This window comes from Neltuma alba, unplaced genomic scaffold (genome assembly GCF_004799145.2).
Source record: "Neltuma alba isolate B1F8T4 unplaced genomic scaffold, ASM479914v2 tig00000519_pilon, whole genome shotgun sequence".
Classification (NCBI taxonomy): Eukaryota; Viridiplantae; Streptophyta; class Magnoliopsida; order Fabales; family Fabaceae; genus Neltuma; species Neltuma alba.
In genome coordinates, this window is record NW_021632080.1 from 24346 (window position 1) to 50753 (window position 26408).

Here is a 26408-nt window from a genome sequence, read left to right on the forward strand (position 1 = left end):
TGTGAAGTAGGTCTTACATATAGAATCAATATGAGCTCTCTAATCAGGTTTTATATTAAGAACCAAATGAGTAATACTACCTTCGATCCTAATTATAAAAGACCTTATTTGTAGTGCACAAATAAAGTCTTTAATTAGGACCGGAGGTAGTATTTAAAGATTTGGGTCTTAAAAAATTTGTATGTGTGAAGATCCCGAAATTTATTGTTATTTTCAAATAAAAAAAAGATATTACGAAAGTTTTGAAATATTTTATTATTGGATCATGATAAAATTATTAGCTAAAAAAGTTATTGTTGCAATTTTAAGCACGTTTTTCTTACCACAATTTTAAGTAAGTGGGCGGTAACTTTTGAGCAACTTAATCTTAATAACTTTGCTAAAACATTATGTAAAATTTGTAATAATTTTAATTCATAAAAAACTATGATGATTCGTAATGGCTTAAGATCTGAATCTTCTCTTCTTCAGCCGTAGCGTGACTGCTTTTAGACGGCCCTAAAAAATTACGCAGTTGATTTTATATCATTAAGGTCTATTAATTCCTGTCTCTCTATTTTATTTTCTTCTGACATAAAAGTTCTTTGATAGAATAATTTCACATTATTCTTTGGTTGTTTAATTTTAATAACTTATTATTGAATCCTTGATACTATCATAATATTTTGCTTTTTAATTAAGATATCTTCTCCTCCCCCCACCCCAAAATACGTTCTTATTTTAGCGAGTATGGTGATTGTGATTATCAAGTTTATCACAACATTTAAATTAATATATTTTAGATGATTTTGTGTTGTGTGAAATAAACCTATACGAAGAGTTTTATCCTAAAAAAACATAACCATTTTAAATTGATTATGGGGTAAAACAAACACATTTGCCACTTTGCTACCGCCTACAATAATTTTTTTTTTGCCAACACTTATAAAAAAGATAAATAAAGAAGCTGAAAAATATGATATTTCAAATCAGATATTTAAGAGTTGAAGATGATAGAGAAAGAAGTGGTATAGAATTTGATATTTTACAAATGTAGTTAAATAACTAAAATGCCTTTATATTTTAAGAAATATTTTAAAAAAATATATTAGTAGTGTATAAATTGATAATGACAAGTGTTGAGTAGTAATACAAAAACATTTTAATTATTTAATTATATTTATAAAATATCAGATCAGTCACCATTTTTTTTTGTCATTCTCAACACAGTTAGGTGTCTAAATTGGGAAATGATAATTTCAAAATTCTTCTCCTGGAATTTTTTCTAATAACTATGTTTACATTTTATAAGATAAAACTATTATAACATATTTACTTTTTAAAACGCAAAATCAATTCCGGATATTCAACTGATTTGGATAAGCTAATTATAGTAATAACTTATCAAAGCAAGTTGAAAACAGGCTCTTTTTTTTTAGTGCATATTTAACTCCTCTCATGTTTAGCTTATTTAAACTTACCTTTATCTATCTTAAATAAAGTGACACTAATATTTGATTTTTTTTAAAAAAAATTCTGCGACTTGGACAATTGTAATAATAAGAGGAAAAATAAAGTGATGGGGAGTCAAAATTAAAAGTAAGAATCACAACGGAATTGAAGAGGAGGAGAGAGTGAAGTGGAGCCTTGGAGGGGCCGGGAAGGTAGGAAACGGGGAAAGCAGGGGCAAGTGGGGAAGATTGTGTCGTTACCATAAATAGGAATGTTTGGTAAGCGGCACAGTCTGCTTGTGGGTGGCATTGTTTTTCCATTCCCTCCCCCCATTATTAGTCTTGACCCTGTCCCTTTCCCCCCACTCTCTTACTATTTTCCATGGCTCCCTCATCATGCCACTCTATACTTCTTTCTTTCATTCTCTCATCATCATTCTAACTTAGAATGTGATTTTATTTTCTTAAAATAATCATATACGAACAGTTTATAAATAAAGTAGATAAATTAGATTGAAAAAAAAAACAAAAAATAAAGTGAATTAAGATTCTACTTTTATGATCAAACCTAACTAATCAATTTGCTCTTACATCTAAAATTGATGGAGCACTAATTATTGTTACATGATTAATTTGAGAGAAATAAGGGTGGAAAATAAAACACTGTGGAAAGTAGGTGATTTGTTTTTATTTCGTGAATAAGTAATATGATTTTCATAAGGTTGGCACTTGGCAGCTGGCAACCCAACTTCTCATAGAACATGGATAGTGGAGAATATTAAATTCTAGAAATATGTTTTTTACCAAGAAATATTCTCTATAATTAAACCTTCTAAATCTAAAATAAAGGCGTAGATGTCATTAATTATTTTTAGAATTATAATTAGATGAAATATTAAGGAGGCAAGATTGAGAATATATTTCTTAAAAAGTATACTAGGAAGTAGCTTCAAAAAAATTATAACTAGTTGAATCAATCGATCCCTTAATACTACCTCTGGTCCTTAATATAAGACCCCGTTTGACTTTTTGTTTGGTCCTAATTATAAGACCCCAATCCATTTTTTCTCTCATATTTATGCATTTTTTTCCAAGATAGTCCTTCTAATAATGATAGTTCTAGTCAATACACTTAATTAGCAAGGATATTTTAGGAATGACAACACTTATTTATTACAAATAATTAACTTAACATACTTCCTTAATCTCTTCAAATAAGTCAACCGGGTCTTATAATTAGGACCAGATGTAGTATATTATTATAAGTACGGTCATAATTGTTTAATATTACATGTATATAGGAGAGAGATATGTTGGCAAAAAAATATATACAGCGAGACAAAAAGAGTAATCTTATTCATCATTAAAAAAAAAAAAGAAATATGATTTTTCATAAATTCAAATAATCATTTTTTACATAATAACAAGTTAAAAATATAATTTCAAATTTTAATTTGGATTAAAGAATTGAAATCGTTAGAAAAAATTTATGACAATAATAAAATCAAATATCACTTGAGAAATATAAAGAAAGAAGTATGAACATCAGGTTTGGTTGGACTGGCATGGCATTGATCCAATATCACGCCCCGAGCAACTCAAACGGCTAAGGGGCTAACTCCGATAATTCAATAATTAAACATTCCTTGTTAAAAAAAAAAAAGGTATAATTAAACATTTCCAACCTCAATAACCGGCCCAATATAATTGACTTATATTGTGGGCCTCGGCCCAATTGAGTATGTGTCCGCCTTCCTTGCAAGATTTAGTCCTCAAACGTTGATTTCCTCTTCTTCTTCTTCTTTCCTTTTTAAAAATACAGGCTGATAAAATGCAACAGGAGGCTATAATTCATGAAGGCATTGGATTTTTTTAAAAATAATTTTTCTCTTTACTCTTGTCCATTTCTATTTGAAGAACTGATGTTTTAATTTTATGTAATGTTAATTTGCAGGGTTGCAATACCTTCCCCAGCACATTTAAATAAACAAAAAAAAAATTATGCAACACATACAATACATTTAAACCAGTAAAAATAACTAATGTTTCCCTTGTAAGACATATCATGGTTTCCAAAAGCCTGAAAAATAAGCATGCATAAGATAGCTTTGTCCCACAAGTATGTTAAGAAAAATAGGCATTAAGTAGCTGTCATCTACCTAATCTAAATTTCTAGAATAATTTCCTCCTTCTCCCTTGAGTCACTTTCATTTTGAATAATCAAGGGTTTGCAAAATTATCTATCCCATCTCCTTCCTGATTGAAGGCTGCTTCACAACCTGGGCATTGAAACAAAACTCAGCTGTAATATGTTGGCATTCATTATTGACAATTCAAAGAAACATAATTAATTAATTAAAGATTTATTTATTTGCTTCTTTATCTTCATATCCTCGCGTATTCAGGATCATGATGAAATTATTGTGTAAATTAATAGAATAGTCTAGTTCTGCGTCGTCTCATAAGATATCATTCTCTTTCAATGAGGGCATATTCCAACTCAAACGCTAGTTGTTACACATTTTCATGAGGATAGGTTTGGTCAATAATAGTAATAATCAATTATTGTTTGATCAAACATCATATCAATATTTCATTATCCTGGGTCTTGACCTTTTTGAGGTGGGACTTTTCAAATTGAAGAATTATTCCCAGGTTGATATCTTCTTTCCTCAGTTTATTTAATTTTGCAAAATCAATTTGAAAGGTTTAATTTTTTTCATATAAGATTTAAATGTTTTCGGTCCTTCAGATTTTATTTTTCACATCATGTATACGATATTCTTTTACTTTGATTTATGCATATGCGATTGCTTTGTCTTTGAATATTGTTTGGCATGCTTGATGGTTCTAAAACTCTGAGATGGATGAGATGTGTTACCAACAAGTATTTGTCTTTGGTCCTAATAAAATAAGTTTTAAGTTTTAACTACTTAAGTAAAAAGCATCGAATTCAAGCTCATGTGAATAAAAGATAGAAAAGTCTTCACATGTAAAAAATTTAGATGAATTTACTTATATCTATTATACTACCTCATGTGTGTAATATAATAATTAGTTTGACTTTTAATTTAGTTTTTAATATAATATCTCAATCTATTTTGTCTCTCATATTTATTCAATCTTTGACAAAGTAATCCCTATACTAGTTACACATGTTAAATGTTTCATCAAATGGTAATTCTAACTAATACACTTGATTAGTAAGGATATTTTAAGGGAAAAAATAATACCTATTTATTAAATAACGAATCACTTTTCTTAATCAATTTAAACTAGTCAACCAACTATTATATTAAGTACCAGAGGTAGTATTCAATTATTTAATCAAATACTCTTATGTGTGATTTTTATTACTAATAATCATGCAACATAACTTTCAAATTTTGTCAATATAAATTATTACTATTGTTATTAAAAATTGGAATGATAAGATTTGATTGAAAAACTAGACTTAATAGATATAAATAAATGGACCTAGATTTTGTTATATATTTGTGTGTGTATATATATATATTACTATAGAGGTGCAAATATATTACTACCTCTCGTTTTTAAATACTATTCTTGTTTTTTAATATAAAAATTAGATAATTAATTTATAAATATTAAAAAATTAATTATTTATAATAAATTAGCTAAATTAATTATTTATAATAAATATGTTGTTCTTTAAAAATATTTTTGTTAATCATATGCATTAGAGTATAAAGCATTTAATACGTACAACTACTTAAGAGACTATTTTAGAAAGAAAAAAAAGAATAAATCTAAAAAGCAAAATATGTTATATTTAAAATCCAATTAAATTTGTAACTACCTTTTATATTTAGAATAAGAGCTAAGTTGTCAAAAAAAAAAAAGAGGTAATATAAGCTACCCTTTCTTATGTACAATAAAATGTGAAAGATGTCGGTGGTCGCTGGTCACTCTCGCTCAGAAGCGTTGGGAAAGGAATTATTTGTATTACTTGACATGAACGGCATCTACACAGTGCAATCATCTTTATGGTCTTCATGTCTCCAACCGCTGCTGATTTTTTTGACCTTTTCCCGCTGAGATTCACATCCTTCTTGACCTGTTGGTATTAGATGAGCCTCTTGCCGGTCGTACACTTAAAAGTACATAGTAATTCCTATTCTTAACGTAAAATCTTGTTTGATTTTTATTTTGATTTTAAATATAAGATCCTAATCTATTTTGTCTCTCATATTTATACATTTTTTTCCAATGTAATCCTTTTAACAATAATAGTTCTAGCCAAATACACCTGATTAGTAAGAATATTTTACGAAAGACAACACCTATTCATTACAAATAACTGATTTAACTTCTTTTCTTAATCTCCTCAAATTAGTCAACTAGCTTTATAATTAGGACTGGAGGTAGTAATATACCACCTCTGGTTTTATTTATAAGACATTGTTTATAGTCTACAAACGAGATTATATAATTAATACCGGAGGTAGTATAATATTGCTTACACTTTTTAATATAAGATCTAGTTTATAGATTGTTTTGCCTGTTCAAAATTCTATTTTGAGATTGATTGTGAAGAGCTCTACAAAGCTATTATGAACAATTCGTTAGTTAGTATTGAATGCTAGGGTGCTTATGCAGTCGCAGACGTTCGTGGTATGCTGAAGACAAGACCTCAGGCTATGTTTACTCTTGATTCCAGACATGGTAACTGTGCTGCTGATTATTTAAGTGCTTCTGCAAAGACTGGGGTGGGTTCCAGTAAAATGCTAGTAATAAGACCATCTCATCTTCAAGGAACTTTAGATTCTGATGGTTGCAATACTAGGAAACATCATGTTTTTGTAAGAAGCAGCATTTCTGTTGTCCGTGCTGGCATATAGGTGAGCTTTTCCTTTTTCTTGCATTGTATCCTAACCAGCCTTAATTTTGCCGGTTGCTCCTTTATGGTTGCTTCTTTCATTAATAAATTTTCTGTTAAAAAAATATAAGTAAAAAAAAGAAGAATGAATTGATGTACTTCATTTTTTTTTGATAAATCATATGTATTATTCTATTGGAAGCAGTACTATTCGAGGTATTGTCAAACACCCCTCCTAGTAGGATTCGAACTTTCGTTCGTCACATTATGAGGGATTAGCTCTTTTTACTAGATCTAATTCTTGTTGGTGATATACTTCATTTGAAATAGGCAAATCACATGATAAATTACGCGATCTCGGCCTTGGAGGATTCATAAATGGATATGAATGTGATCGTTCCTATGTTTTGTATTGTCCTGAAACTGCCCATGAAATATATTCGAAGCGCAATAAAGGCAGCGGCCAACTGAACAATTTATAGATTTCATATGGAAAATGTGATCTCAATTAATCGAAAGACAAAAAGCAATACTTTTTATTAAAAATAAAATTGTGTGCATTCAATATTGACATGCAAAAGGAAAATATTATAATGTTAAGAAGTATGTGGATGTGCATACATTTCTCAAGTCTTAAATTCTCATATCCTACGCCCTATTGCTTTGGTGAAAGGACTTTTAGAAATTTTCATTGGGGATTGCATATTGTGCACTCCTATTAATTAATTTTTTAATTTATTTTATGTAATTCTGGCATAAAATTGGAAAACTCTATGTAATTTGCTCGCGTAGCTCTGTTATTTTCATGACACAAGAAAAAGAGGAAATGGAAAGTAATAATGAGCTGAGAAAAACATATTCACAAGAGAAAAGAAAGCAAAAAGAAGGGGGAATCTGACGTGGAAAGCTCATATTACTGCACGTGTTGAACCCTCTTGTTTACAATGGTTTTGGCTCCAGGAAACCAGAACCCTCTGCTCTCACGTCCCAAAACGGCTTCCTTTCTCTGTTCAAAGTTGGTGAGACATACGCACCCTCCTCCCTCAGCTTGTGTTTCACAGAAAACTTAGAGAGAGACTCCTTTCCTACACAGACGTTGAATCCACCCAGCATGCACCTCTTAATTCTCCCTCCATATTACAATTTTACCCCCCCTTCCTTCTTTGATTCCCATGTTTTTATTCCTCTGCCTCGCTCACCTCTCTCTCCGCCTTTGAGCTCCTGTGTTCATGGCCGTCTCCGATGTCGACGCCGTCATCGAGTTCTTGAGGAAGAATGGATTCTCAGAGGCTGAGTCTGCCCTCAGACAGGACATCACTGAAAAAGGTGATCTGCGATCCTTTGACTACGAGAAATTCTTCTTCCCTATGGTGCCTCCGCCGCCGCCGGTCAGGGTCCGATCGTGTTGTCGGCCGTCCCTCACAGACTGCTCCTCGGAAGATGAGTTTGTGAGCTTGAGTTCTTCTACTTCTGATGTTTGCTCTTCGGGTACTCACTATGCTTTGTGTGCTTCCATTGATAAGATCTTTTTGTTCATGGCTTCTTTAAAGTTCTGATCTTTCAACATTCTGGTTTGATCCTCTGCGTCAGCTGAATGGTTCTTGTTCATCAGATTTCAAAAAGTAGTAAACTTGCCCCCTCTGTTGTTCATCGTGTTATAATTCATGGCTTTATATCGTCGTTGAGATTATAAGGAATAGAGTTTATAATAATCATTTAATGGCATTCTTTTTGGGCAAAATCTATTGCTATTTGGTTTGATTTAGTTTCTTTTTTCTTATTGAATCACTCATGCATTAGAGCATGATGAGAGCTTCTTGTTATTGCAGAATTCATCAATCCATATGGAATCCGTTCCGCGTCTCAGAATGATTCTGAATCTTCAGCTGATAGGCTATCCCAATTTGGAACTGCACGAGATCACCATGAATTCGATTTGCAAAACGAATCATATTGGTACAACGAGAAAGATGATGACAATTTCATGACTCCAAGCTATGAAGGGCCGGATTTTTTTAGCTCTCCAACTGAGGACAAGTTCATAACGACATCAGAAATGGACAATCAGCACGAGAATCCCCTGAATATTGGTTACATCTCCGAAGGATTTCAATCAGAGGAAAATGGTGACTGTATAGACAAGACATGCCTTCCCAATAATTTCTTTGGAGGGGATCGAAGTGATACTGTTACCTATTCTGAAGACCATCGTGGTGTGGATGAGAAAAATCAGCTCAAGGCAGGATTATTGGAAAAGGAAATTCATCTGAATGATTCTCACTCGAAGGTTGGTGGGAAATTTTCTGGCCATGGTTCTGCCCTGGAAAATAGTATGGATCAAACGTTTGACTTTTATACAAGCAATGATATTAGTAAACGGAATAAAGATTCCTATGGCCTGACGATTGAAGTTGCTGGAATCAACAGCTTGGAAGCTCGAGATGATAGAGGATTAGCCGATGAATGTCATGAATCAGATGATGCTGCAGATATCACTGATGATGAACTGATAAAGTACATTCCTGAGGATGACTACGAAGTATTTGACTTGAGAATTATTCATAGGAAAAACAGGTTTGTTTCAGATAGGCTTGCATTCTCAACTTCCATTTCCATTAAATTGATTCCAAATGCTTGAATCAACCACCATTTTGATTGTTTCATTCATTTTCTGTTCATGTTGGTTTTATTCAGAACATCTACTTCTTTGGGGAATTTATATTATGATATCAGGTTTCGATTATTGTGATGATAGGGATAAGTATAAATAATGTTCCTTACACTTGTGTATTATGCCATGGTAATAGGACTGGATTTGAAGAAAGCAAGGATCTTCCGATTGTACTAAATACAGTTATTGCCGGCAGATACTACATAACAGCTTATCTTGGTTCAGCAGCCTTCAGTAAGGTTGTTCAGGCACATGATCTTCACATGGGAGTGGATGTTTGCTTGAAGATCATAAAAATGACAAAGATTTCTTTGATCAAAGCCTAGATGAAATCAAGCTTCTTAAGCTTGTCAATAAGCATGACCCAGCTGATCGGTTCCACATACTGCGTCTTTATGACTACTTTTATAATCAGGTATGCATCAATGGAAGAATTTACAGCTGCAGAGTGAGAATTTGTTTGGTTTGAATTGTTAATCTTATATGAAAACTTCACAGGAACATCTATTCATTGTTACTGAGCTTCTGCGAGCAAACTTATATGAATTTCAGAAATTCAACCAAGAATCTGGCGGTGAAGCATATTTTACAATGAGCAGGTTGCAGGTTTGTTCCAAAAAGAATATGAACTTCTTCTTTAATTGATTATTTAGATAGACGATGTTTTCAAAACCTGATGATTATGGGGATGTACTGAACAGTTTTGTTCCTCTTTGCAGCACATTACTCATCAATGTTTGGAGGCGTTGCACTACTTGCATAGCTTAGGAATCATTCACTGTGACCTGAAACCAGAAAACATCCTGATAAAAAGTTACAAAAGATGTGAGATCAAGGTCATTGATCTGGGAAGCAGTTGCTTTCAAACGGACAACTTGTGTCTGTACGTGCAATCGCGATCCTACAGGGCTCCTGAAGTGATACTAGGGCTCCAGTACGATGAAAAAATTGATATATGGTCCCTCGGCTGCATCTTAGCCGAACTATGCTCTGGTGAAGTACGTTGTTGTAACTTTTCTTCCTTAGAAGTGTCAATGAAGTTTGTCTTCCTCGAGGTCTAACATTCACATGATGACATTTTGAGACCATGTTTTCTGCAGGTGCTCTTTCCAAACGACGCAGTTGTCATGATACTTGCACGTATGATTGGAATGCTTGGTCCTATTGATCTTGAGATGTTGGTCAAAGGACAGGAGGCTCACAAGTACTTCACCGAGGAATTTGATATTTATCATGTCAACGAGGTTTGATTCCCATTTCTTCTTTTTTGGATGTGCTCTATACAGTCACTTTTTTATGATTGTAAGGAATTTAGATTATGTACTTCTCGAGGAAGTCATACAAGTTTTCGGGATTATGAGCAGGAGACAGATCAAGTTGAGTATATAATTCCAGAGGAGTCATCGTTGGAGCAGCATTTGCAAGTTACGGATACTTTGTTCATAGACTTTGTAAGATGCTTGCTTAGCATAAACCCTAAAACAAGGCCTACTGCAACCCAGGCGTTGAGACATCCATGGCTTTCTTATGTTTACAAGTCCAAGGACAAGAATGTTCTCAGATTCTGATGGGGTTGTCTATATTTATATTTATCAGAGCTTGCAAAGGCTTGCAATCACAATTTTGGCTTTTTTGTTTTTATGCAACAGCAACCGAATTCTCTTTCTGCAGTTGCATACTTGTTCTTGTTGATATGAGCTGTGCTCTTTTGTACAGAAGATGTGAGCTTTATTATGCCTTGCATGGGCGTGAGTTTTGAGCTTTATTAAATTATTATCTTCGGGGAACCCTTTCGATTTTCCTCCCAATTTTCATTAATCTAAGTCTTTTCGTTGCTTTTTATGATAAGAACACGTATCTGAGTTTGTGCAATGATCTGTACATCTCAAAACTATTCTTCCATTCTCTTTTATGAGACGCTGTTGATCACTATTCTGAGATTAGACTTCAAACTAGCTAAATATAAATTTTTAAAATTATTTTTAATCAGGTTAAATAAATGAGAATATTTTTGAAATATCAATCATGAATGTTTCATTAAATTTGGCAAAGATTGTGTTAAAAAGATCATGCTAGTAGAAACAGTTTTTTTTAGTTACCCACCCAGTTTACCAGAGTTTTGCTCTGATTATATCTGGATTCGATCCGTGTCGCGTACAATAGAAACAGTTGATTTGCATATGAGGACATCTCTTGAGTGCAAGATGAATGCACATTTGGACTGTCCAAAGAGATTGGGCCAACATTATGGGCTGAAACGAATACTTATTGGTTTTGGACCTCTAAAATGTCCAATGACATTTGATATCCTGGTAAAAAATTATTGACCCTTTATTTAATACTTCAAATACATTTATTTCCAGGCCTTTTCTATTAGAGATTTACAACTATGGCCATGCCATATCAATGACTCTGTAAAAAAGTAATGGTAAATATGACATCCAAACGTTATTCTTCTTAATTTTTTTATGCGTTGCATGAAATCATGAAATTTAAGTATTGAGTTATAATGATTTTTTTTTTGGGCCGGGGAGTTATGATTCTAATAATTTCTCTATAATTTTAGTATAGTTTTCACTGCATGTTGTCGATATCAATATTTTTAGCAAGAAAGATCAATATGAAGGGGGTGTTTAGGAAGTATGAAAAGTATTTTTTAAAAACACTTTTTTTGTAAGGCGAGATAAACTCTTCTACATATTTATTTCGTATACCGTAAAAGCATTTTTAAAATTATGATTTTGATTCTATCCAAACATTCCTGAATTATGAAATCTACAACTTATTTCACTCATTCTTCAAGTGCTAAGTCATATATGAATAATTTTTTTAGAAAAATACAAAATTATAATAAGTGGCATTGGTAATGAGTTATTGATAGTAGACCTTATTCTTTTAAACATTATATAATGTATGGAGAAAAGCATATGATTCATTATAACATGATAAATATATAAATTTTTAATAATTTCATAATAAATGCATTTTGTCACAGTTTTTCAATCAATACAAAGGAACAGAGAGCATCAAATATATTCTCTGGTTAAGTAAACGATGCTGTCTTTAATAACAATATTATTATCTTGTGAAAGAAAACCTTATCCCTTAAGAATTGAAATTTTTATTATTAAATTTAATATAATAAATAAATAATAAAGCAAAAAGATCAAGATGGCCCAACTGGCCAATCCCTTTCTTGGCGGCTAACTAGTGGCTGTGCGTGAGTCCCTCCTTTTATTTAATAAAGACACTTCTTTTAACTCCTACCTCTGTCTCTTCTCATTGGCTCATTCTTTATCTTCTCGCTTTTCCCTTTCTTATTTTCTTTTTCCCCCACTTTCCACTTATTATAATCATATCTGGAGAAAATTACGTCCAGAGACTCAAAACTAACAAAAATCACATAAGGGATCCGAAAGCCTACAATTACTGAATGAACTAAACAATTATTTTTCAGATATTAACTTTTGAAAAAATTTCTAACAGATGTATGAAATTTAATGATAATTTTTAATCCTAAGATAATTACATTGTCTAGCATCAAGATTCAAAAAATAAAAATGTTGGAAATTGTTTGTTTTTTCCATTATAGGTGTTCTCATTCTCAACTAAAATCAAATATTCCATGTTTGGACTCTGATATTTAATACTTCTTCGATTTTTAATATAGAACCTAATTATTAAATTAATTTTGATCTTAAATATAAGACTTATTTATCATATTTATTAATTTTTTCTAAATTATCTTTATGGATACTCCCTGAATTATAATCTAATAGAAGAGGAAAAGATCATATTAAAAAAGATGACTATGGTATTTTAAAAAAAAATTATATTTTTTATAATTAATTAATTTATATAATTTCTTTAATCTAGTTAAATTAATTAAATACATGTTGTTTGTCAAAACTGGGTATTTAAATGTAATTTTTCCGTGATCCCCCCTCACCCTCGCTCACGGCGCGTCCGTTACACTCGCTTCCTTTAAATCAGGCCATATCTCTGAAAAAAGGAAACTGATAATAGCGAATGCAAATTTCCCAGTTGACGCCGGGCGGTTAAAAAGACCCGTTAACGTCCTACGCACCACGGCACACGGCAGGCGTTGCCTCTTTGGGTGGACCTTAGGACTTTCAGGACTGTCATGAGGAGGGAATTGGATTCAAATGGTTGAGTTGACTCAGGCCGAGGTTTACTCCCCGAGAACTCAGCAAGTATGGAGGGCACTCTTGTGTTGGCTTGCCTCCCTCTTCCAGATCTTCTTTCAGATTATTAGAGCCCTCGCTCACTACCCTTTACTCTCTTTTTCGTCGTCTTCATCTTCTTCCCCTTCCTTCAAGCCTTTACCCTCAGTTGAGCTCCAGGAGCAGTATGATTTGCCGTTGGATTCCGCCCTTGATATCGCTGCAACTGATTATTCCGCCGCTGACGATCAACCCCTTCAAAAACTCACGGTACTGGTGTTTCGAAATTATGCTTAAATGATTAGGATTCTGTTGTGCTTCTGTCAAGGTCCATGATCATGACGGCTAGTGTTCAATTTGTGCTCTGAATATTTGAAATGGATATGCTATGCCTCTTTTGACTTTTTAGTGAGGTATCTACGTTATAAAGTTGAAGTTTTTAGTTTTTGCTCTGCCAGGTGTAAGATAGCTTCATGACTTATCAGGGAAGTTTAGGCGACGGTCCGGTGTTATCCAAGTGTGATTTTTTTTTTTTTTCAAGTGAAAAATTGTCTTATGTCATGATAGTTGACTTAGATATGTTCATATCAACATGAATCGTGGAGAGGCAGGAAAATTAATAGTTGGAAGAAATTGAGTAGGTTTTGAGCTATATGCGAAGTGCTCAAAATCTGCGTGCAAGGAGAGCCAACCTTAGATTTGAATTGAGTAGGGAAAAAATCCTGCTGGACCACTCAGATCAAAGGAAATTCCTTGGGACTGAGTATAACATTCAAATTGGGCAAATCGAGAACCGTTTTAATTTTGAACATTTTAGCATTGGCAGAGACTATGATGAATGACTATCTCATAGTTGATAAAAGCCCGTAAGCATTTTACATGGATACATCTGGTTTGGTAGCACAAATAGACCATTAGAATATAGTCACCATGCCTCTGACTTCCCCATTTCATGACTTTTATAACTTCTATATTCTTTTGCCTTTGGTTGTACTATAGTTCAAACTGTGTTTAAAACACTTCTGATGCCACTCACATTGAGAGAAAGATTGGGCGTCTGTATGGTTTTCCCATCTGGTTTGCTATCGTTGCTTTGTTTTTGTGTTTTGTAATACAAATTTCTGCATGTCATGGTGTTGATTTCAAATGGACATCTATGCCATAAAATAAATTGGCAAGGTCCTTTTGACTTGTGCAATGGGGAAAGTAATAATTATACTACCTAGTTAAGGGTCTTCGAAGTATATGAAATACGGAAAATGAAACGTTAGATGTGGACTTGAAAATGCTTTCTCTTCTTTTGGGCGTATAGGGGGATGCTAATCAGAATTGGTAAAGACGTTTCTCTTTGTTTGGCTGTAATGCTTATGCTGCCCAGAGAATAGCTAATGCTAGGAAATACAAACAGTATATCAACCATGAAGATAAAAGTTAATCATGTTATAGCTTCTCACAACTGGAGAGTATACCGATATTTTTTATTGTTTTTTACATCACACTGGCCTGCAGTGATGTCATAGTTCTCTTGTAAATTGTAGCAATTCATTTTGCATTCTTATGACATTATACTGTATATAATGTGTCACGTGACAGTGTACCTTCTGTCATTGCTTCATCATATTTAATCATTAACTTTGTTCACTCTTTTGATGAGTACCAAAAAATTGAATTGGGTTCTATAAAACACAAGGCCTGCTAGTTGTTTCGATTCTATTTGTGGTTGGGTGAATTTTTTGGGGTAAATTTGTGATTTTGGAAAGAAGAATATGATTTGTGGTTGAGTTAAGGAAAGAAGAAGGAGAGTCACTAAGTATATGTATTTGTTAATTATTACCTGTTAATGAGCTATCATAGTGCTGTATCTGGTATAATTTTTTATGAGCTATCATAATATCATATATGGTGTCATTCTGTGTTGTTTTCTTTTGTTCCTTCCTTAAACCACCACTTCCTGTGTTACCAGAAATTTCCTACTGTTAATGTGGATTCTGATCTTGCCCGTGAATTTGTAGGTAGTGCTAGACTTGGATGAAACACTTGTATGTGCATATGAGACGTCAAGTTTGCCAGCTGCAGTTCGTGCTCAAGCAACTGAAGCTGGTTTAAATTTGTTTGAGCTTGAATGTGTAACACCAGACAAGGTTTGTTCTTTGATAACTTGTATATAAGTCATTCTCTAGGGATCGAATATTATATCTTTACTTGTCCATGTTGGTTCTTAAAGGATGGAGAAGGAAAACCGAAAATCAATTACGTGACAGTATTTGAACGGCCCGGGTTGAAAGAATTCTTGAAGCAACTTAGTGGATTTGCTGACTTGGTGCTATTTACTGCTGGTCTTGAAGGTTGGCTTCACATCCTGGAGTTGTTCTGATGCCTGCTTAATTTTGTTTCTGTGAATTCTTTGCCGTGTCTCTAAATGAAAGGCATCCATAAATTCTCACAGGTTATGCAAGACCACTTGTTGACAAAATTGACATGGAAAACTGGTTTAGTCTGCGACTTTATCGGCCCTCAACAGTTAGCACGTAAGTGTTTTTCACATTTCTCATTCAGTATTTGGTATTCACTTGAGCATTCTCTCTTTCTAGCCCCTTCTTGCTTGTAACGAGGTATCGTTCTGGATCATTAATATATGAAATTTTAATTCGTTTACTCTTGTTGGACGTTTGTATGCTGCCTCATGCCCTCATATTCTATCTGTCTTCTTTACCACTTGAAGCGGAGATCATTAAATAGACAAATAATTGAAACCCAGTCCAGTAGTCCTGATTCTAAATGGAAATTTGTCATATTTGTATAAACAGCCTACTGGATTAAATTAGGAACAGCAGTAATATAATCATGCAGAAAAGATTCCCTTCGGTTATTTCCAACTTTGTTCATTACTTTCTGTTTGCAATGAACTGCATTAATGTTTAAGATCTTTATTTATTATTTTGAAAACCAGACTGCATTTGAGGATGATACACTTCCAGGTCAAATGTCTGTAATGCGGTGTGCTTGGTGTATGTTTTAGCTGCACGTTAAGGTTAACATCGAATTCTTCATTAAAACCTGATGAGTTAAAAGGAAAATTTTCCTAGTGAATTATGGTTTCTTGACTTTTTAATAATCGATTTAAATGCTAAAACTGTACTAGGAGAACATGCAATATGTGAATGTTACTTAAAGTTGTTTTAACATCTCTTGTGAAAAGACAAAACATTGTAAATTCATCTTTTAGGGCATCCAAACTATTTCCACTCTGGGTTTGACTCCTTGGTAAGTACTGGTCGCATTAAGATAAACATCTTAGTTTGAAGCCTCCAATTGTGTGGGTGTTTATTTATCATTTATCATATACTTGGTTGTCGTTTCTTAACACCCTCCTCAGCTAGCCTGGTGCTACCTGATGTTTAATATATAAAACTAAGCAATCAAGTAATCTGAAATCCTGTCTGGAAAATATTGCTGTCGAGATCTATGTTCCTGAGCTTTAGGTTTGGAACGAAGTGTTCCAGATTAACTGGTAAATCCAGCATCCGGCACTTATGAACAATTGATGCTTACAGGGAATATCGGGAACATGTCAAAGATCTATCCTGCATAACAAATGATCTATGCCGTGTTGTTATTGTTGACAACAATCCCTTCAGCTTCTTGTTACAGCCACTGAATGGAATTCCTTGCATTTCATTTTCTGCTGGCCACCCCTACGACACACAGGTGTACACACATACCTCCCTGTCTTATTCAGACTTCCAAGTCATCCCTTCAATTTTTATTGTTCTAATCCTCTCTCTCTTGTCTGCTTGTCTGTGTATTGATGTTTATCAGCTTCTGGATGTCATTCTTCCTCTTCTCAAGCATCTCTCTGAGCAAAAAGATGTGAGACCTGTCCTCTGCGAAAAGTTCCACATGCCTGAATGGTTTCAAAAGCAAGGCATTCCAGCTTCCTGTTGGACATCGTAGGACCATAGCTGTTTGCAATCATTTAAATTGCTTTTTTTTTTTTTCCCCCTTTTGGATTACAGTTAACTGTGTTGCTCCAGAAGTGGCCTCACATTGGACGAACAGGTTTTGCGTATAGCATCAATTTATTTTTTGTGGGGTTCCACGGTTGTCTAATGCTGCTTCTTGAAGCTGAAACAGCTGGCCACGTACGTATTTAGGTTGCCAAGATTCTGTTTCCCATGTAACTTTGTTTATAGGCTTGCGATCTATTGGAATACATCTTGTAACTCTGTTGTATAATATTATCAGAAAAATATTTTCTTATTATCTCAGTTCTACCTTAGCCATTTCTGTTTTTATTTTAGCCTATTTTAAAGAGTTTGGTAATGTCACTATCGCATTCCACAGTCCAGTCTCAATGAAGAATCGAAGTCATGGTGAGCTTTTGTTTAACAGATAACACGACTGACTTGGACTGTGTGGTTTCTAATTCTATCCATAGTAGCCTCAATAAGCAGCATCCAACAGTCAGAAGCTTGAGTCAATACCAAGTGGAGGTAAACCAGATTGTTTTGAGTCTTGTTCCAAACAATTTTTGAATTTCATGTTTGTTTCTCAAAGGGAAAGAAAAGAGTCGTTAGGATTATCATCAATCTTTTGGTTACTAGAAGCAAGACTAAAGGGCTGTTTGGAGAGCACCTAAAATTTTTTTATTTTTATATGAGTTGAAACAAAACTTTTTTTACATTCTTGTTTCGTATACTGTAAAATATTTTAAAATCATAGTTTAGTTTTTGTCCAAATACCCTTTAAATATCTTAAAAAAAACAATAGAGAAGAAAAACCCATATTAGATCATCTTCGTTACTTTAACCCTTCTGAAAGAAATTTTGCCTCTTTAAAAAAAATATCTTTTTATTATTTTTTATTTTTAATTTTTGACTGAATATCTTTTTATTATTAAATTTAGTATGAACTTAATAAATAAGAAAATAAAAAATTCCAGGGGACTCATCCTGTCACTGCTTTTCTTGGCACCTGACAAGTACCGTACGCCAGTGCTGTTCTTATAGGCTCTTTCTTTTTCACTTTTGCCAATCTTCACTTTTGCCTTTCTAACTAGTCATAATCACGTCGGATGACAGCTGCATACAAGAATATATTCCGATACTTAATATAAAACTCATTTAATTAATTTGATTAGATTAAAAAAATTAGATGAATTAATTAATTATAAGAAATGTGACACGTTTTTCTTAAAATACCATAATTATCTTTCTTAATACCTCCTACTTAATTATAGTTGAAGGAGTATCCATAGGGATAATTTAGAGAAAATTGATAAATATGAGAAATGAGTCTTATATTTAGGACCAAAACCAACTTAACAATTGAGTCGTATATTAAGGAAGGGAGGAGTACTTAAAATAACAAAATTCACACAAATAAATCTTAAGAATTGCTAAGTTACTAAAGAACCAGAATATACCAGCACCACAATTAATTTTGTGAAAAGAAAGACCATATGAAATATTCTAAAATAGATTATTATTTTTAGCCATGGGGTAATAGCATTACCCACCGTCAAGATACTTTAGAATTAACATATTATTAATTATAAAAAAGAATCCATGAATATAATAATATAAAGTTTGATGCTAACTACTGATTCTGCAATGATGCATACAGGAGAGGATGGCATTTCAAGATCATGTTTGGTAGATTGGGTAAATTTAATTATATTAAATAAAAGCATCCAGCTTGGACTGCCGCTAAAGGCATAGCCAATATCCACATATGGACCTTCACAATTGGAACTCAACCCTGCTGTTGCGGTTCACATTCTGTATCATTAATACACTTTCTCTATTACCCCGACGGGGGCAAAAAAAAAAACTCCCCCTTATCACCAAAAAAAGTTTCTCTTATTATGAAGCGTGTGATATTAATTACAGTTCACTAAATTTGCCCTTAAAGTCTAGTACAATTATTTTTTATATCTCTTATCCCTTGCTTATTTTAGCTAAGAGGGAGCATTTGCGTTATGCTCCTCCTCCTCCAATTGACAATACAGGTCTAGTATTTGTTAGGAGCTATTTTATGGTAAGTGCATTCACACGAGAGGAGACAACACTTTCCTTACATATGATTATCTCGTATTACATTTAATCTTATTTATAAGAACTAGTTGATTAATTTGAGGAGATTAAGAAAAGAAATTAAGTTAGTTATTTATAATAAATAGGCATTGTCCTTTCTAAAATATCATTACTAACCAGGTGTACTAATTAGAACTATTATTGTTAGAAGAACTATTTTAAAAAAAATATAAATATAAGAGGCAAAATGAATTGGGGTTTTATATTTAGAACCAAAATAAAAGTTAAACAAGGTCTTATATTAAGAATTGGAGATAGTATCTTATAAATCACAATTAAAAAGTTATTTCTGAAAATTATAATCATCGGTCTAAAAAAGCTCCTCCAATCATTATTCTAAATAAGCTTCTAATTTAACTATTCCGCAAAAACAAAAAAATCGTTGTTAAATGGAAATTACATCATCAAAGATATAAAAAAAAAATTGTAATACCTTCTTAAACCATCCCTATCAAAAGTCAGGACTACATTAAATACAATGAACTAATTGTTGTAATGTTTAATTATATGGGAGAGTAAAACAAATATATTAAATATTTTAGACTAAAAGTAAAGTTAGGAGGAAACACACGGGGCATGTGTTATAAATTCGGATAATGCTCACATTTATTTGCGCTGTCAAGGTTTTTTTTTTCCCTGACTTTCAAAAAGTAGTAATAGCTTTTTGCCCCGAGCGATAAAAAGAAGAGCTTTTTGCCCAGACTTTGAGATGCAAGCCTTTACTTAAATGTACCCTTGATATTTATGTGCCCTTTTGCACTTTTAACCTTTTTTGAAAAAAAATAGAATAACCAATAAGAGTTAAGTCTAGTGAAAAGAATTGGTCCCTCACAACGTGACAAATTAAGATTTAAATTCTTATTGGGAGAGGTGTTCACGTTTAGTGCCCGATAGTGTTTCGAATAGAATTGTTTCTAATAAGAGGATACCTATATTTTAGCTAAAAAAAAGATAGAATAAAGAAATAGTATTGGAGATAAAAAATGAACACGTGTTAACTTTTTTTTTTGGGCTTCAGGAGAAAAGAAGTAATGCAAAGAGTATCCTTTCAGCACATTGGGGAGGGAATTTGTATCAGCAGTTCAATGCATAAAAACACAAGTTTTTAATAATTGGAGTTCTATAAATTTGTGAAATCGAATGTACATGAAGAACTGTTAAAAAAGAAATACTCCTCCAGTTTTTAATATAAGATCTATTTAACTAATTTAATTAGATTAAGAAAGTTATGTAAGTTAGTTAATTGTAAAAAGTATGACATGTTTTTCTTAAAACACCATAATCATATTTGTTAATATTCTTTATCTCTTTTCTATTTGATTATAGTTGAAAGAGTATTTATAGGGTTAATTTAGGAAAAATTGATAAATATAAAAAATAGGCCTTCTATTAGGTCCTATATTAACAACGGGAAGAGTATATAAATCCACATAATCTTTTTTTTTCTTTTTTAGGAAAAGGAGTGGGGTTACAATTAGCTACGTACTCCCTCCGTTCCTTATTATAAGAGACATTTGATGTTTATAGCATGTTCCTAAATATAAGAGACACTTAAAAGTTGTCTCTACTTTTTTGTGTTGATTTCCTATTTTACCCATATTTATTGTCTCCAACTCACACTCTCTCTCCTTCCCACTTCTCTTTCTTTTAAGAATTTACTATTGTTCTCTTTCATGCTCTCTCTCCTTATTAATGAGGACATTTTTGGAAAAAAAAATTATACTTTTTACACATTAATTGTTCTTAACTAATTTTAACTGTTTTTTTTATCAACGTAATTCGGTTATTAGTCTCTTATAATAAGGAACGGAGGGAGTACAACGGAATCCACATAGATCCATTGTATTACATAGAAAAGCATCTTCATCTTTCAATGTTTAATGTATAGAAATTAAAAACATATATAAGGGACTCTTGTGTTTTGAAAAGAAAATGACAATTTGAAATTTTTGGATGCAGTCATTGCTGTACATGTGTATAACAGCACAACTTTGTTTTGCCCCACAAAAATTTAAAATGAGCTAGATCTTGAAAACCTTATCAAACTCAGATCAGGTTCCATAGCTTAGAAAGCATTTACAAATGATTTATTGATAACATTTTTTATCCTAATGACAATGTAGTCATACTTTGAAAAGGTTTAAAATTTAAATCTAATGACATATTTTTGTAAATATATTTCATTTGATTGTACGAGAAAAAAAAACTAATTGGAATATAACAACAAATATACTCCTCTGGTCCTTAATTAAGACCCATTTAACTAATTTAATTAGATTAAGGAAGTTAGGTAAGTTAGTTAATTATAAGAAATGTGACACATTTTTCCTAAAATACTATAATCATCTTTCTTAATACCTCCTTCCTCTTCTACTTGATTATGGTTGATGGAGTATCTATAGGGATAATTTAGAGAAAATTGATAAATATGAGAAATGGGTCTTATATTTAGGACCAAAACCAATTCAATAATTGGGTCTTATATTAAGGACTGGAGGAGTACATATATATATAGAGAGAGAGAGAGATCCAGATAGCTTGGAATGGATGCATCCATTGGACATATAACTTTGGCACCACAATAAACAAATGCAAATTTAAATACTAATAGTCTAATTACGTACAATACGAAATTTAATATCTAATAGTGTCTCAAACAGAATTATCTTTAATAAAAGAATAACAATATGTAGTAGGAAAAAAAAACATATTATTTGTAAGTCCCTATATATATATTAAAGTACGTGTGTGTATGTATATAATATTAACAGGTCGGTAAAAGTTGTTTGTCTTCTTTGTAATATTTAATGAAGTAATGATGATGTATCCTTCAAATTGTGTTGACACTGTTCTGTTCTTTTGAAGCACATATGATTATGTACACTACCAAGTTCTCCACCTGGAAGCTAATTAATTCGTAGTTCAATTCCCCGTTTTTTGGGCTTTCTCATGTTTTTTTAATCATTATTTATACAATCATTATATCACCCATGGAGAGTTCAAACTCAGATAACCTCCCATTTAAAAAATATTTAACATTGGTGTTGGCATTATTTAAGTATAAGATTCTTGCACCTTGTATTTCTAAATCGGAAGATAGAGCCCGAAAATTAGTGAAAATTAACGCATAAATATGATGTTGAGGAAAATGAGTACAGATGAGAAAGAAATTAAGAGAGAAAGACAATAAGATTTTTTTTTTGGCCATAAAGACAACAAGCAAATTAAAACTCAACAAAGTAAATTAAATGAATATATGTATTTTATTGAGTCAAATGAATATAAAATTTTAACCTTATGGTAGGCTGTAGAGTGGTTCAGAACCTCTCTCTTCTCTTTCTCATCCTCTTCCTTTTTCTTATTTTTCTAACCATTGAATTAAAATTTTAACAGTTGAGATTTAAATATTTCTAAAACTATTATTAAAATATTAAATTATAAGAATAAATAAATAATAAATTACAAACTCCATTAAAATTTAATTCTAATAGCTTGCAAATTCATTAAAAAAATTTTAAATGTTTATAAATAATTTATAAAAGTTAAAATCTTAACCATTAAAATATGTTAATCTAATTGTTAGAAAAGAAAGAGAAAAAAGAAGATGAGAGCTTCCGAACCGAGTTAGAGAAAAAATTGGGATTACATGCTTTCCTTTCAACAATTTTTTAAAATAAACTAAGGTTTCTTTTTTAGTGAAAACTCCTTTTCCAAAATTTATTTCACAGCACATTCCAATTGTCTTTCCTGCGCTATTCCTGATTTCCTTCCTCGTGAAATTTTGGTGGCCATATGCTTCACGTGAATACGTGATATATTTTCAACTTCGGAAAAAATTTTATAATCATTGACAAATGAAAAATAAATTTGATAAAATAATCATAAATTAAGATTTGATTAAACTTATATTTAAATTCTATTTAGCAAGTACGTTTAAAAGGACCATATAAATAATACGGTAAATAATAAGATTTATTGTTTATGTAAAATCATCCAGAATATGAGGAGAAAAAATCAACACACCCTCTTTTTCTCTTCTGGAAAAAATCTGTAATCAACCAATCACTTGCTAAGCGAAGCGAGCCCCATAATTTCGTTTGACTTCGTCCCAATTGACCAATCTTTACGTTAAAAAAAATAGTTGATACTGATTCAAGTAAATCAGGAAAGGTATCGCTGGCCAAAAAAAAAAAAAAAGAGGAAAGGTATTATTTTATTATGGCTACGAAAAAAGGGCAAGCATTATTTGTTCTTCATCATTGAGAAACAGGAAAGGGACTGCAATTCTGATCAATTTTCATGGATAACCTTATGTCAACGAACAGTATGAATGATTAACCTTAAGTTGATAAAAAAAATTAACCATTTAAAAAAAAAAGACCTATATATGTATAGTTATGTGCCACGTGGTTATATGGGAGCATCCCATTCCTCACGCGTCAGCACAACATGATCTCCAATCTTTTTCATGTTTATTAAAAAAAGTATATAGTTTTATAAAATATTCATTTTAAAATATGCATCAACACTGGCGTCCCTACCTTCGGTTCAATTTTTGTTTCAATCGGGTTCAAACTAATCGGCTGAATAAAGTTAAAGAAAATTTTTTTAATCCGGAGTAAAGCAAAGTGTAGTTCTTTTCATCTTGGCTTGTTTCTTTGACTTTTAATTTACTGTTTATAAGTTAAAACGAGAAATTTCTCACACGTGCGATATACGAATTAACATATTTGATTAGATTTAAAATTTTAATAAATTGTGTTATCTAAAATAACTAAAGATTTACTTCTAACAAGAGTATATTTTTTAATTCATTTTAATGAAATTTGCTTTAGAAATGCAGAATTTATGAGAAATAGATGCAAATTTGAAATTAATTATTTATTTTTCTATTTAAACATCCCATTGACATACTAATTAATTATGATATTCTTCATTTAATTTAATATATTCATCCTAATTAAGATATATTTTCAAATTCAAAATTAATTATTAATTTCTTGAGTTGAGCCTCCAAAAGAAATTGTATTTATTTATAATGTTTTTCATTTAATTTAATCTCTTCAAATCTCAATCAAGGTGTTATTTAAATCTCATTAATTGAGTATATTTGGATTCTATAATCTCATACCCGACCTATTTTTAAACGAACCGGGTATTATAAATTTTTAATATTATCGTTAATGGTTGATTTTTTTATTACAAGTTAAATTATACCAAACTAATGTAACCTTTTGGGGCATTTGCTACGTGAGAAAGTTGTTTGAATGAAGGGAAAATATGAGAAATATTTGGTGCGATTGGTAATTTATTATGGTCGAATGTGATTCGTAGATTAATTATAAAGTGATTTTGTTGGAGGGGAAAAGTTTTTTGTATTTATGCGGGAGGGCTTTCCTACTTCCATCGTTTTTCTTATTCCCATTTTATACCGAACAAGTCTACGCGTAAATAACCTTTGCTGACTTGTATTTGTTTTTTTCCAACAAACCCTTTTGACTGTTGTCGACCCTAAATCCCAGTCTTTCTATAAATGAGAAGAAAGAAAAAGTTGCCATCAAAATTTTTAAAAGTTAATTTTGAAAACTTAAAAAAAACATTGTTTATAAAAATCAGATAGGGTTCGGGAGTTGATTGTGTGTAGGGAAAGTATTAGGCACCCCACAACACTTGTTCATGAGAATGGTAACCCTAAATTGACTAAAAAAACATATGATCTTTTATTATATTTTAATTATCCTAAACAACAAAAGAAATATAAAATTTTTATTTATATAAAAAAAGGAGCAAAAATAAAAAAATAAATTAATTACAAAGCTGCATTTGACCTAAGATAAAAACATAGGGCTTACATACCCTTTAAATGGATCAAAATTGACGTAATTCAGGATAAAAATGTGTCACTTAGTATTTTTTTATGAAAATATTTATTCGATTAAAAGGATATTTTTGTGGGTTGGTATTTTTAATATACAAAAAATTTTGTATTTTTATTTAGAAAATATTTTTTTTGAAAGAAATTTTGGATTATCCTTCTTACGGAGGTTCCCATAATCTCATACGAGAGATAATCGTTCAAGTTTACAGAGGTTTTAAAAACTTCACACAGCTCTGAAAAATATTTGAAATTATATATATTTAAGAAATGATTTCTTTTAAATTTAATTATTCATTTAAAGACATTAGGCCAAAATTATTTCCTCCAATTTTATTCTAAAAGAAAACTTGCATAGCCATGATAGTATTTCTGCGGAGACTCCCATAATTTTACACAATTTATAATAAATTTAGATACTTGTGGAAGTTCAAAACCCTCGCACGATACATATTTTTTTAAAAAGAAGCGTTTTCGAAAATAAAATGAAAACAACACCCAAAAATCAATTCGTTATGAAATTCAAACCAAATGCAATAGATAGGAAGAGAAATTGATACCTGATGCTCTGCTTATCAATTGGCTAAAAAGAGAGAAGATATTATGTAATAAGCCAATAAAAAACTAAATGCACAAATTAAACAAAACGACATGAACAAAATAAAATAAAATAAAGATAAAATAAAAAAGGGGAAAAGGAAACACAAACAGGACAATATAGAGGCAGGTATCAATATATATATATATATATATATATATATATATGATATTTAAAAGAAAATAAGAGGGCTCATAATAACACTTCCTATTTTAGCGCTAAATCACAATTTTTTTTTTTTTAATTTTGGTTTTTTTTATTTTTTTACAATAATGACACTGAAAATATTTCTAAATTGAGAAGCAAATCATCTTGAACGAGGAATTTTGATTTTATTTGTTGAACTTTCTTATTTTTCTTTTTAATGAATCCAACCCATTTTTTAATTTGTAGGTCAATTAGATTTAATTCTCATATTTTATTTATTATGGGGAGAATATTTTATTTAAGTTTTCTCTTTTTAATTTGCCACATGTGGCGTTTCAAGTTTTAAACTTGGCCTCTAAAAAAAAAAATCAAGAAGGATTTTTTTATTTTTAATTTTTTTTAGTGGGTCTGACAAAATGGGGTGTTTACACTTGTAAAAATTCAACAACAAAAATCATAAACTTGTAAATTTATGCTAATAATATTAGTACACTATTTTACTAATAGAGCATGATATCTTAGGAGTCATACACTTCTTTTAAGCTTTATTTTCTTAGATAACCGTAAA

At 31.5% G+C, this 26408-nt stretch overlaps 1 protein-coding gene and 1 pseudogene across 1 annotated transcript; both read left to right on the plus strand.

The window, feature by feature from the left end:
* Positions 1-7276: 7276 nt before the first annotated feature.
* On the plus strand, positions 7277-10781 carry LOC114740052 (dual specificity tyrosine-phosphorylation-regulated kinase 2-like; annotated as a pseudogene).
* A 2311-nt stretch (positions 10782-13092) lies between these two features.
* On the plus strand, positions 13093-17393 carry LOC114740062 (CTD nuclear envelope phosphatase 1 homolog). Its single transcript, XM_028928183.1, has 6 exons — positions 13093-13395; positions 15138-15266; positions 15350-15470; positions 15572-15653; positions 16680-16833; positions 16945-17393. The coding sequence occupies exons 1-6, from the start codon at positions 13108-13110 to the stop codon at positions 17077-17079; spliced, it is 909 nt and encodes a 302-aa protein (XP_028784016.1). The 5' UTR covers positions 13093-13107; the 3' UTR covers positions 17080-17393.
* Positions 17394-26408: the final 9015 nt, after the last annotated feature.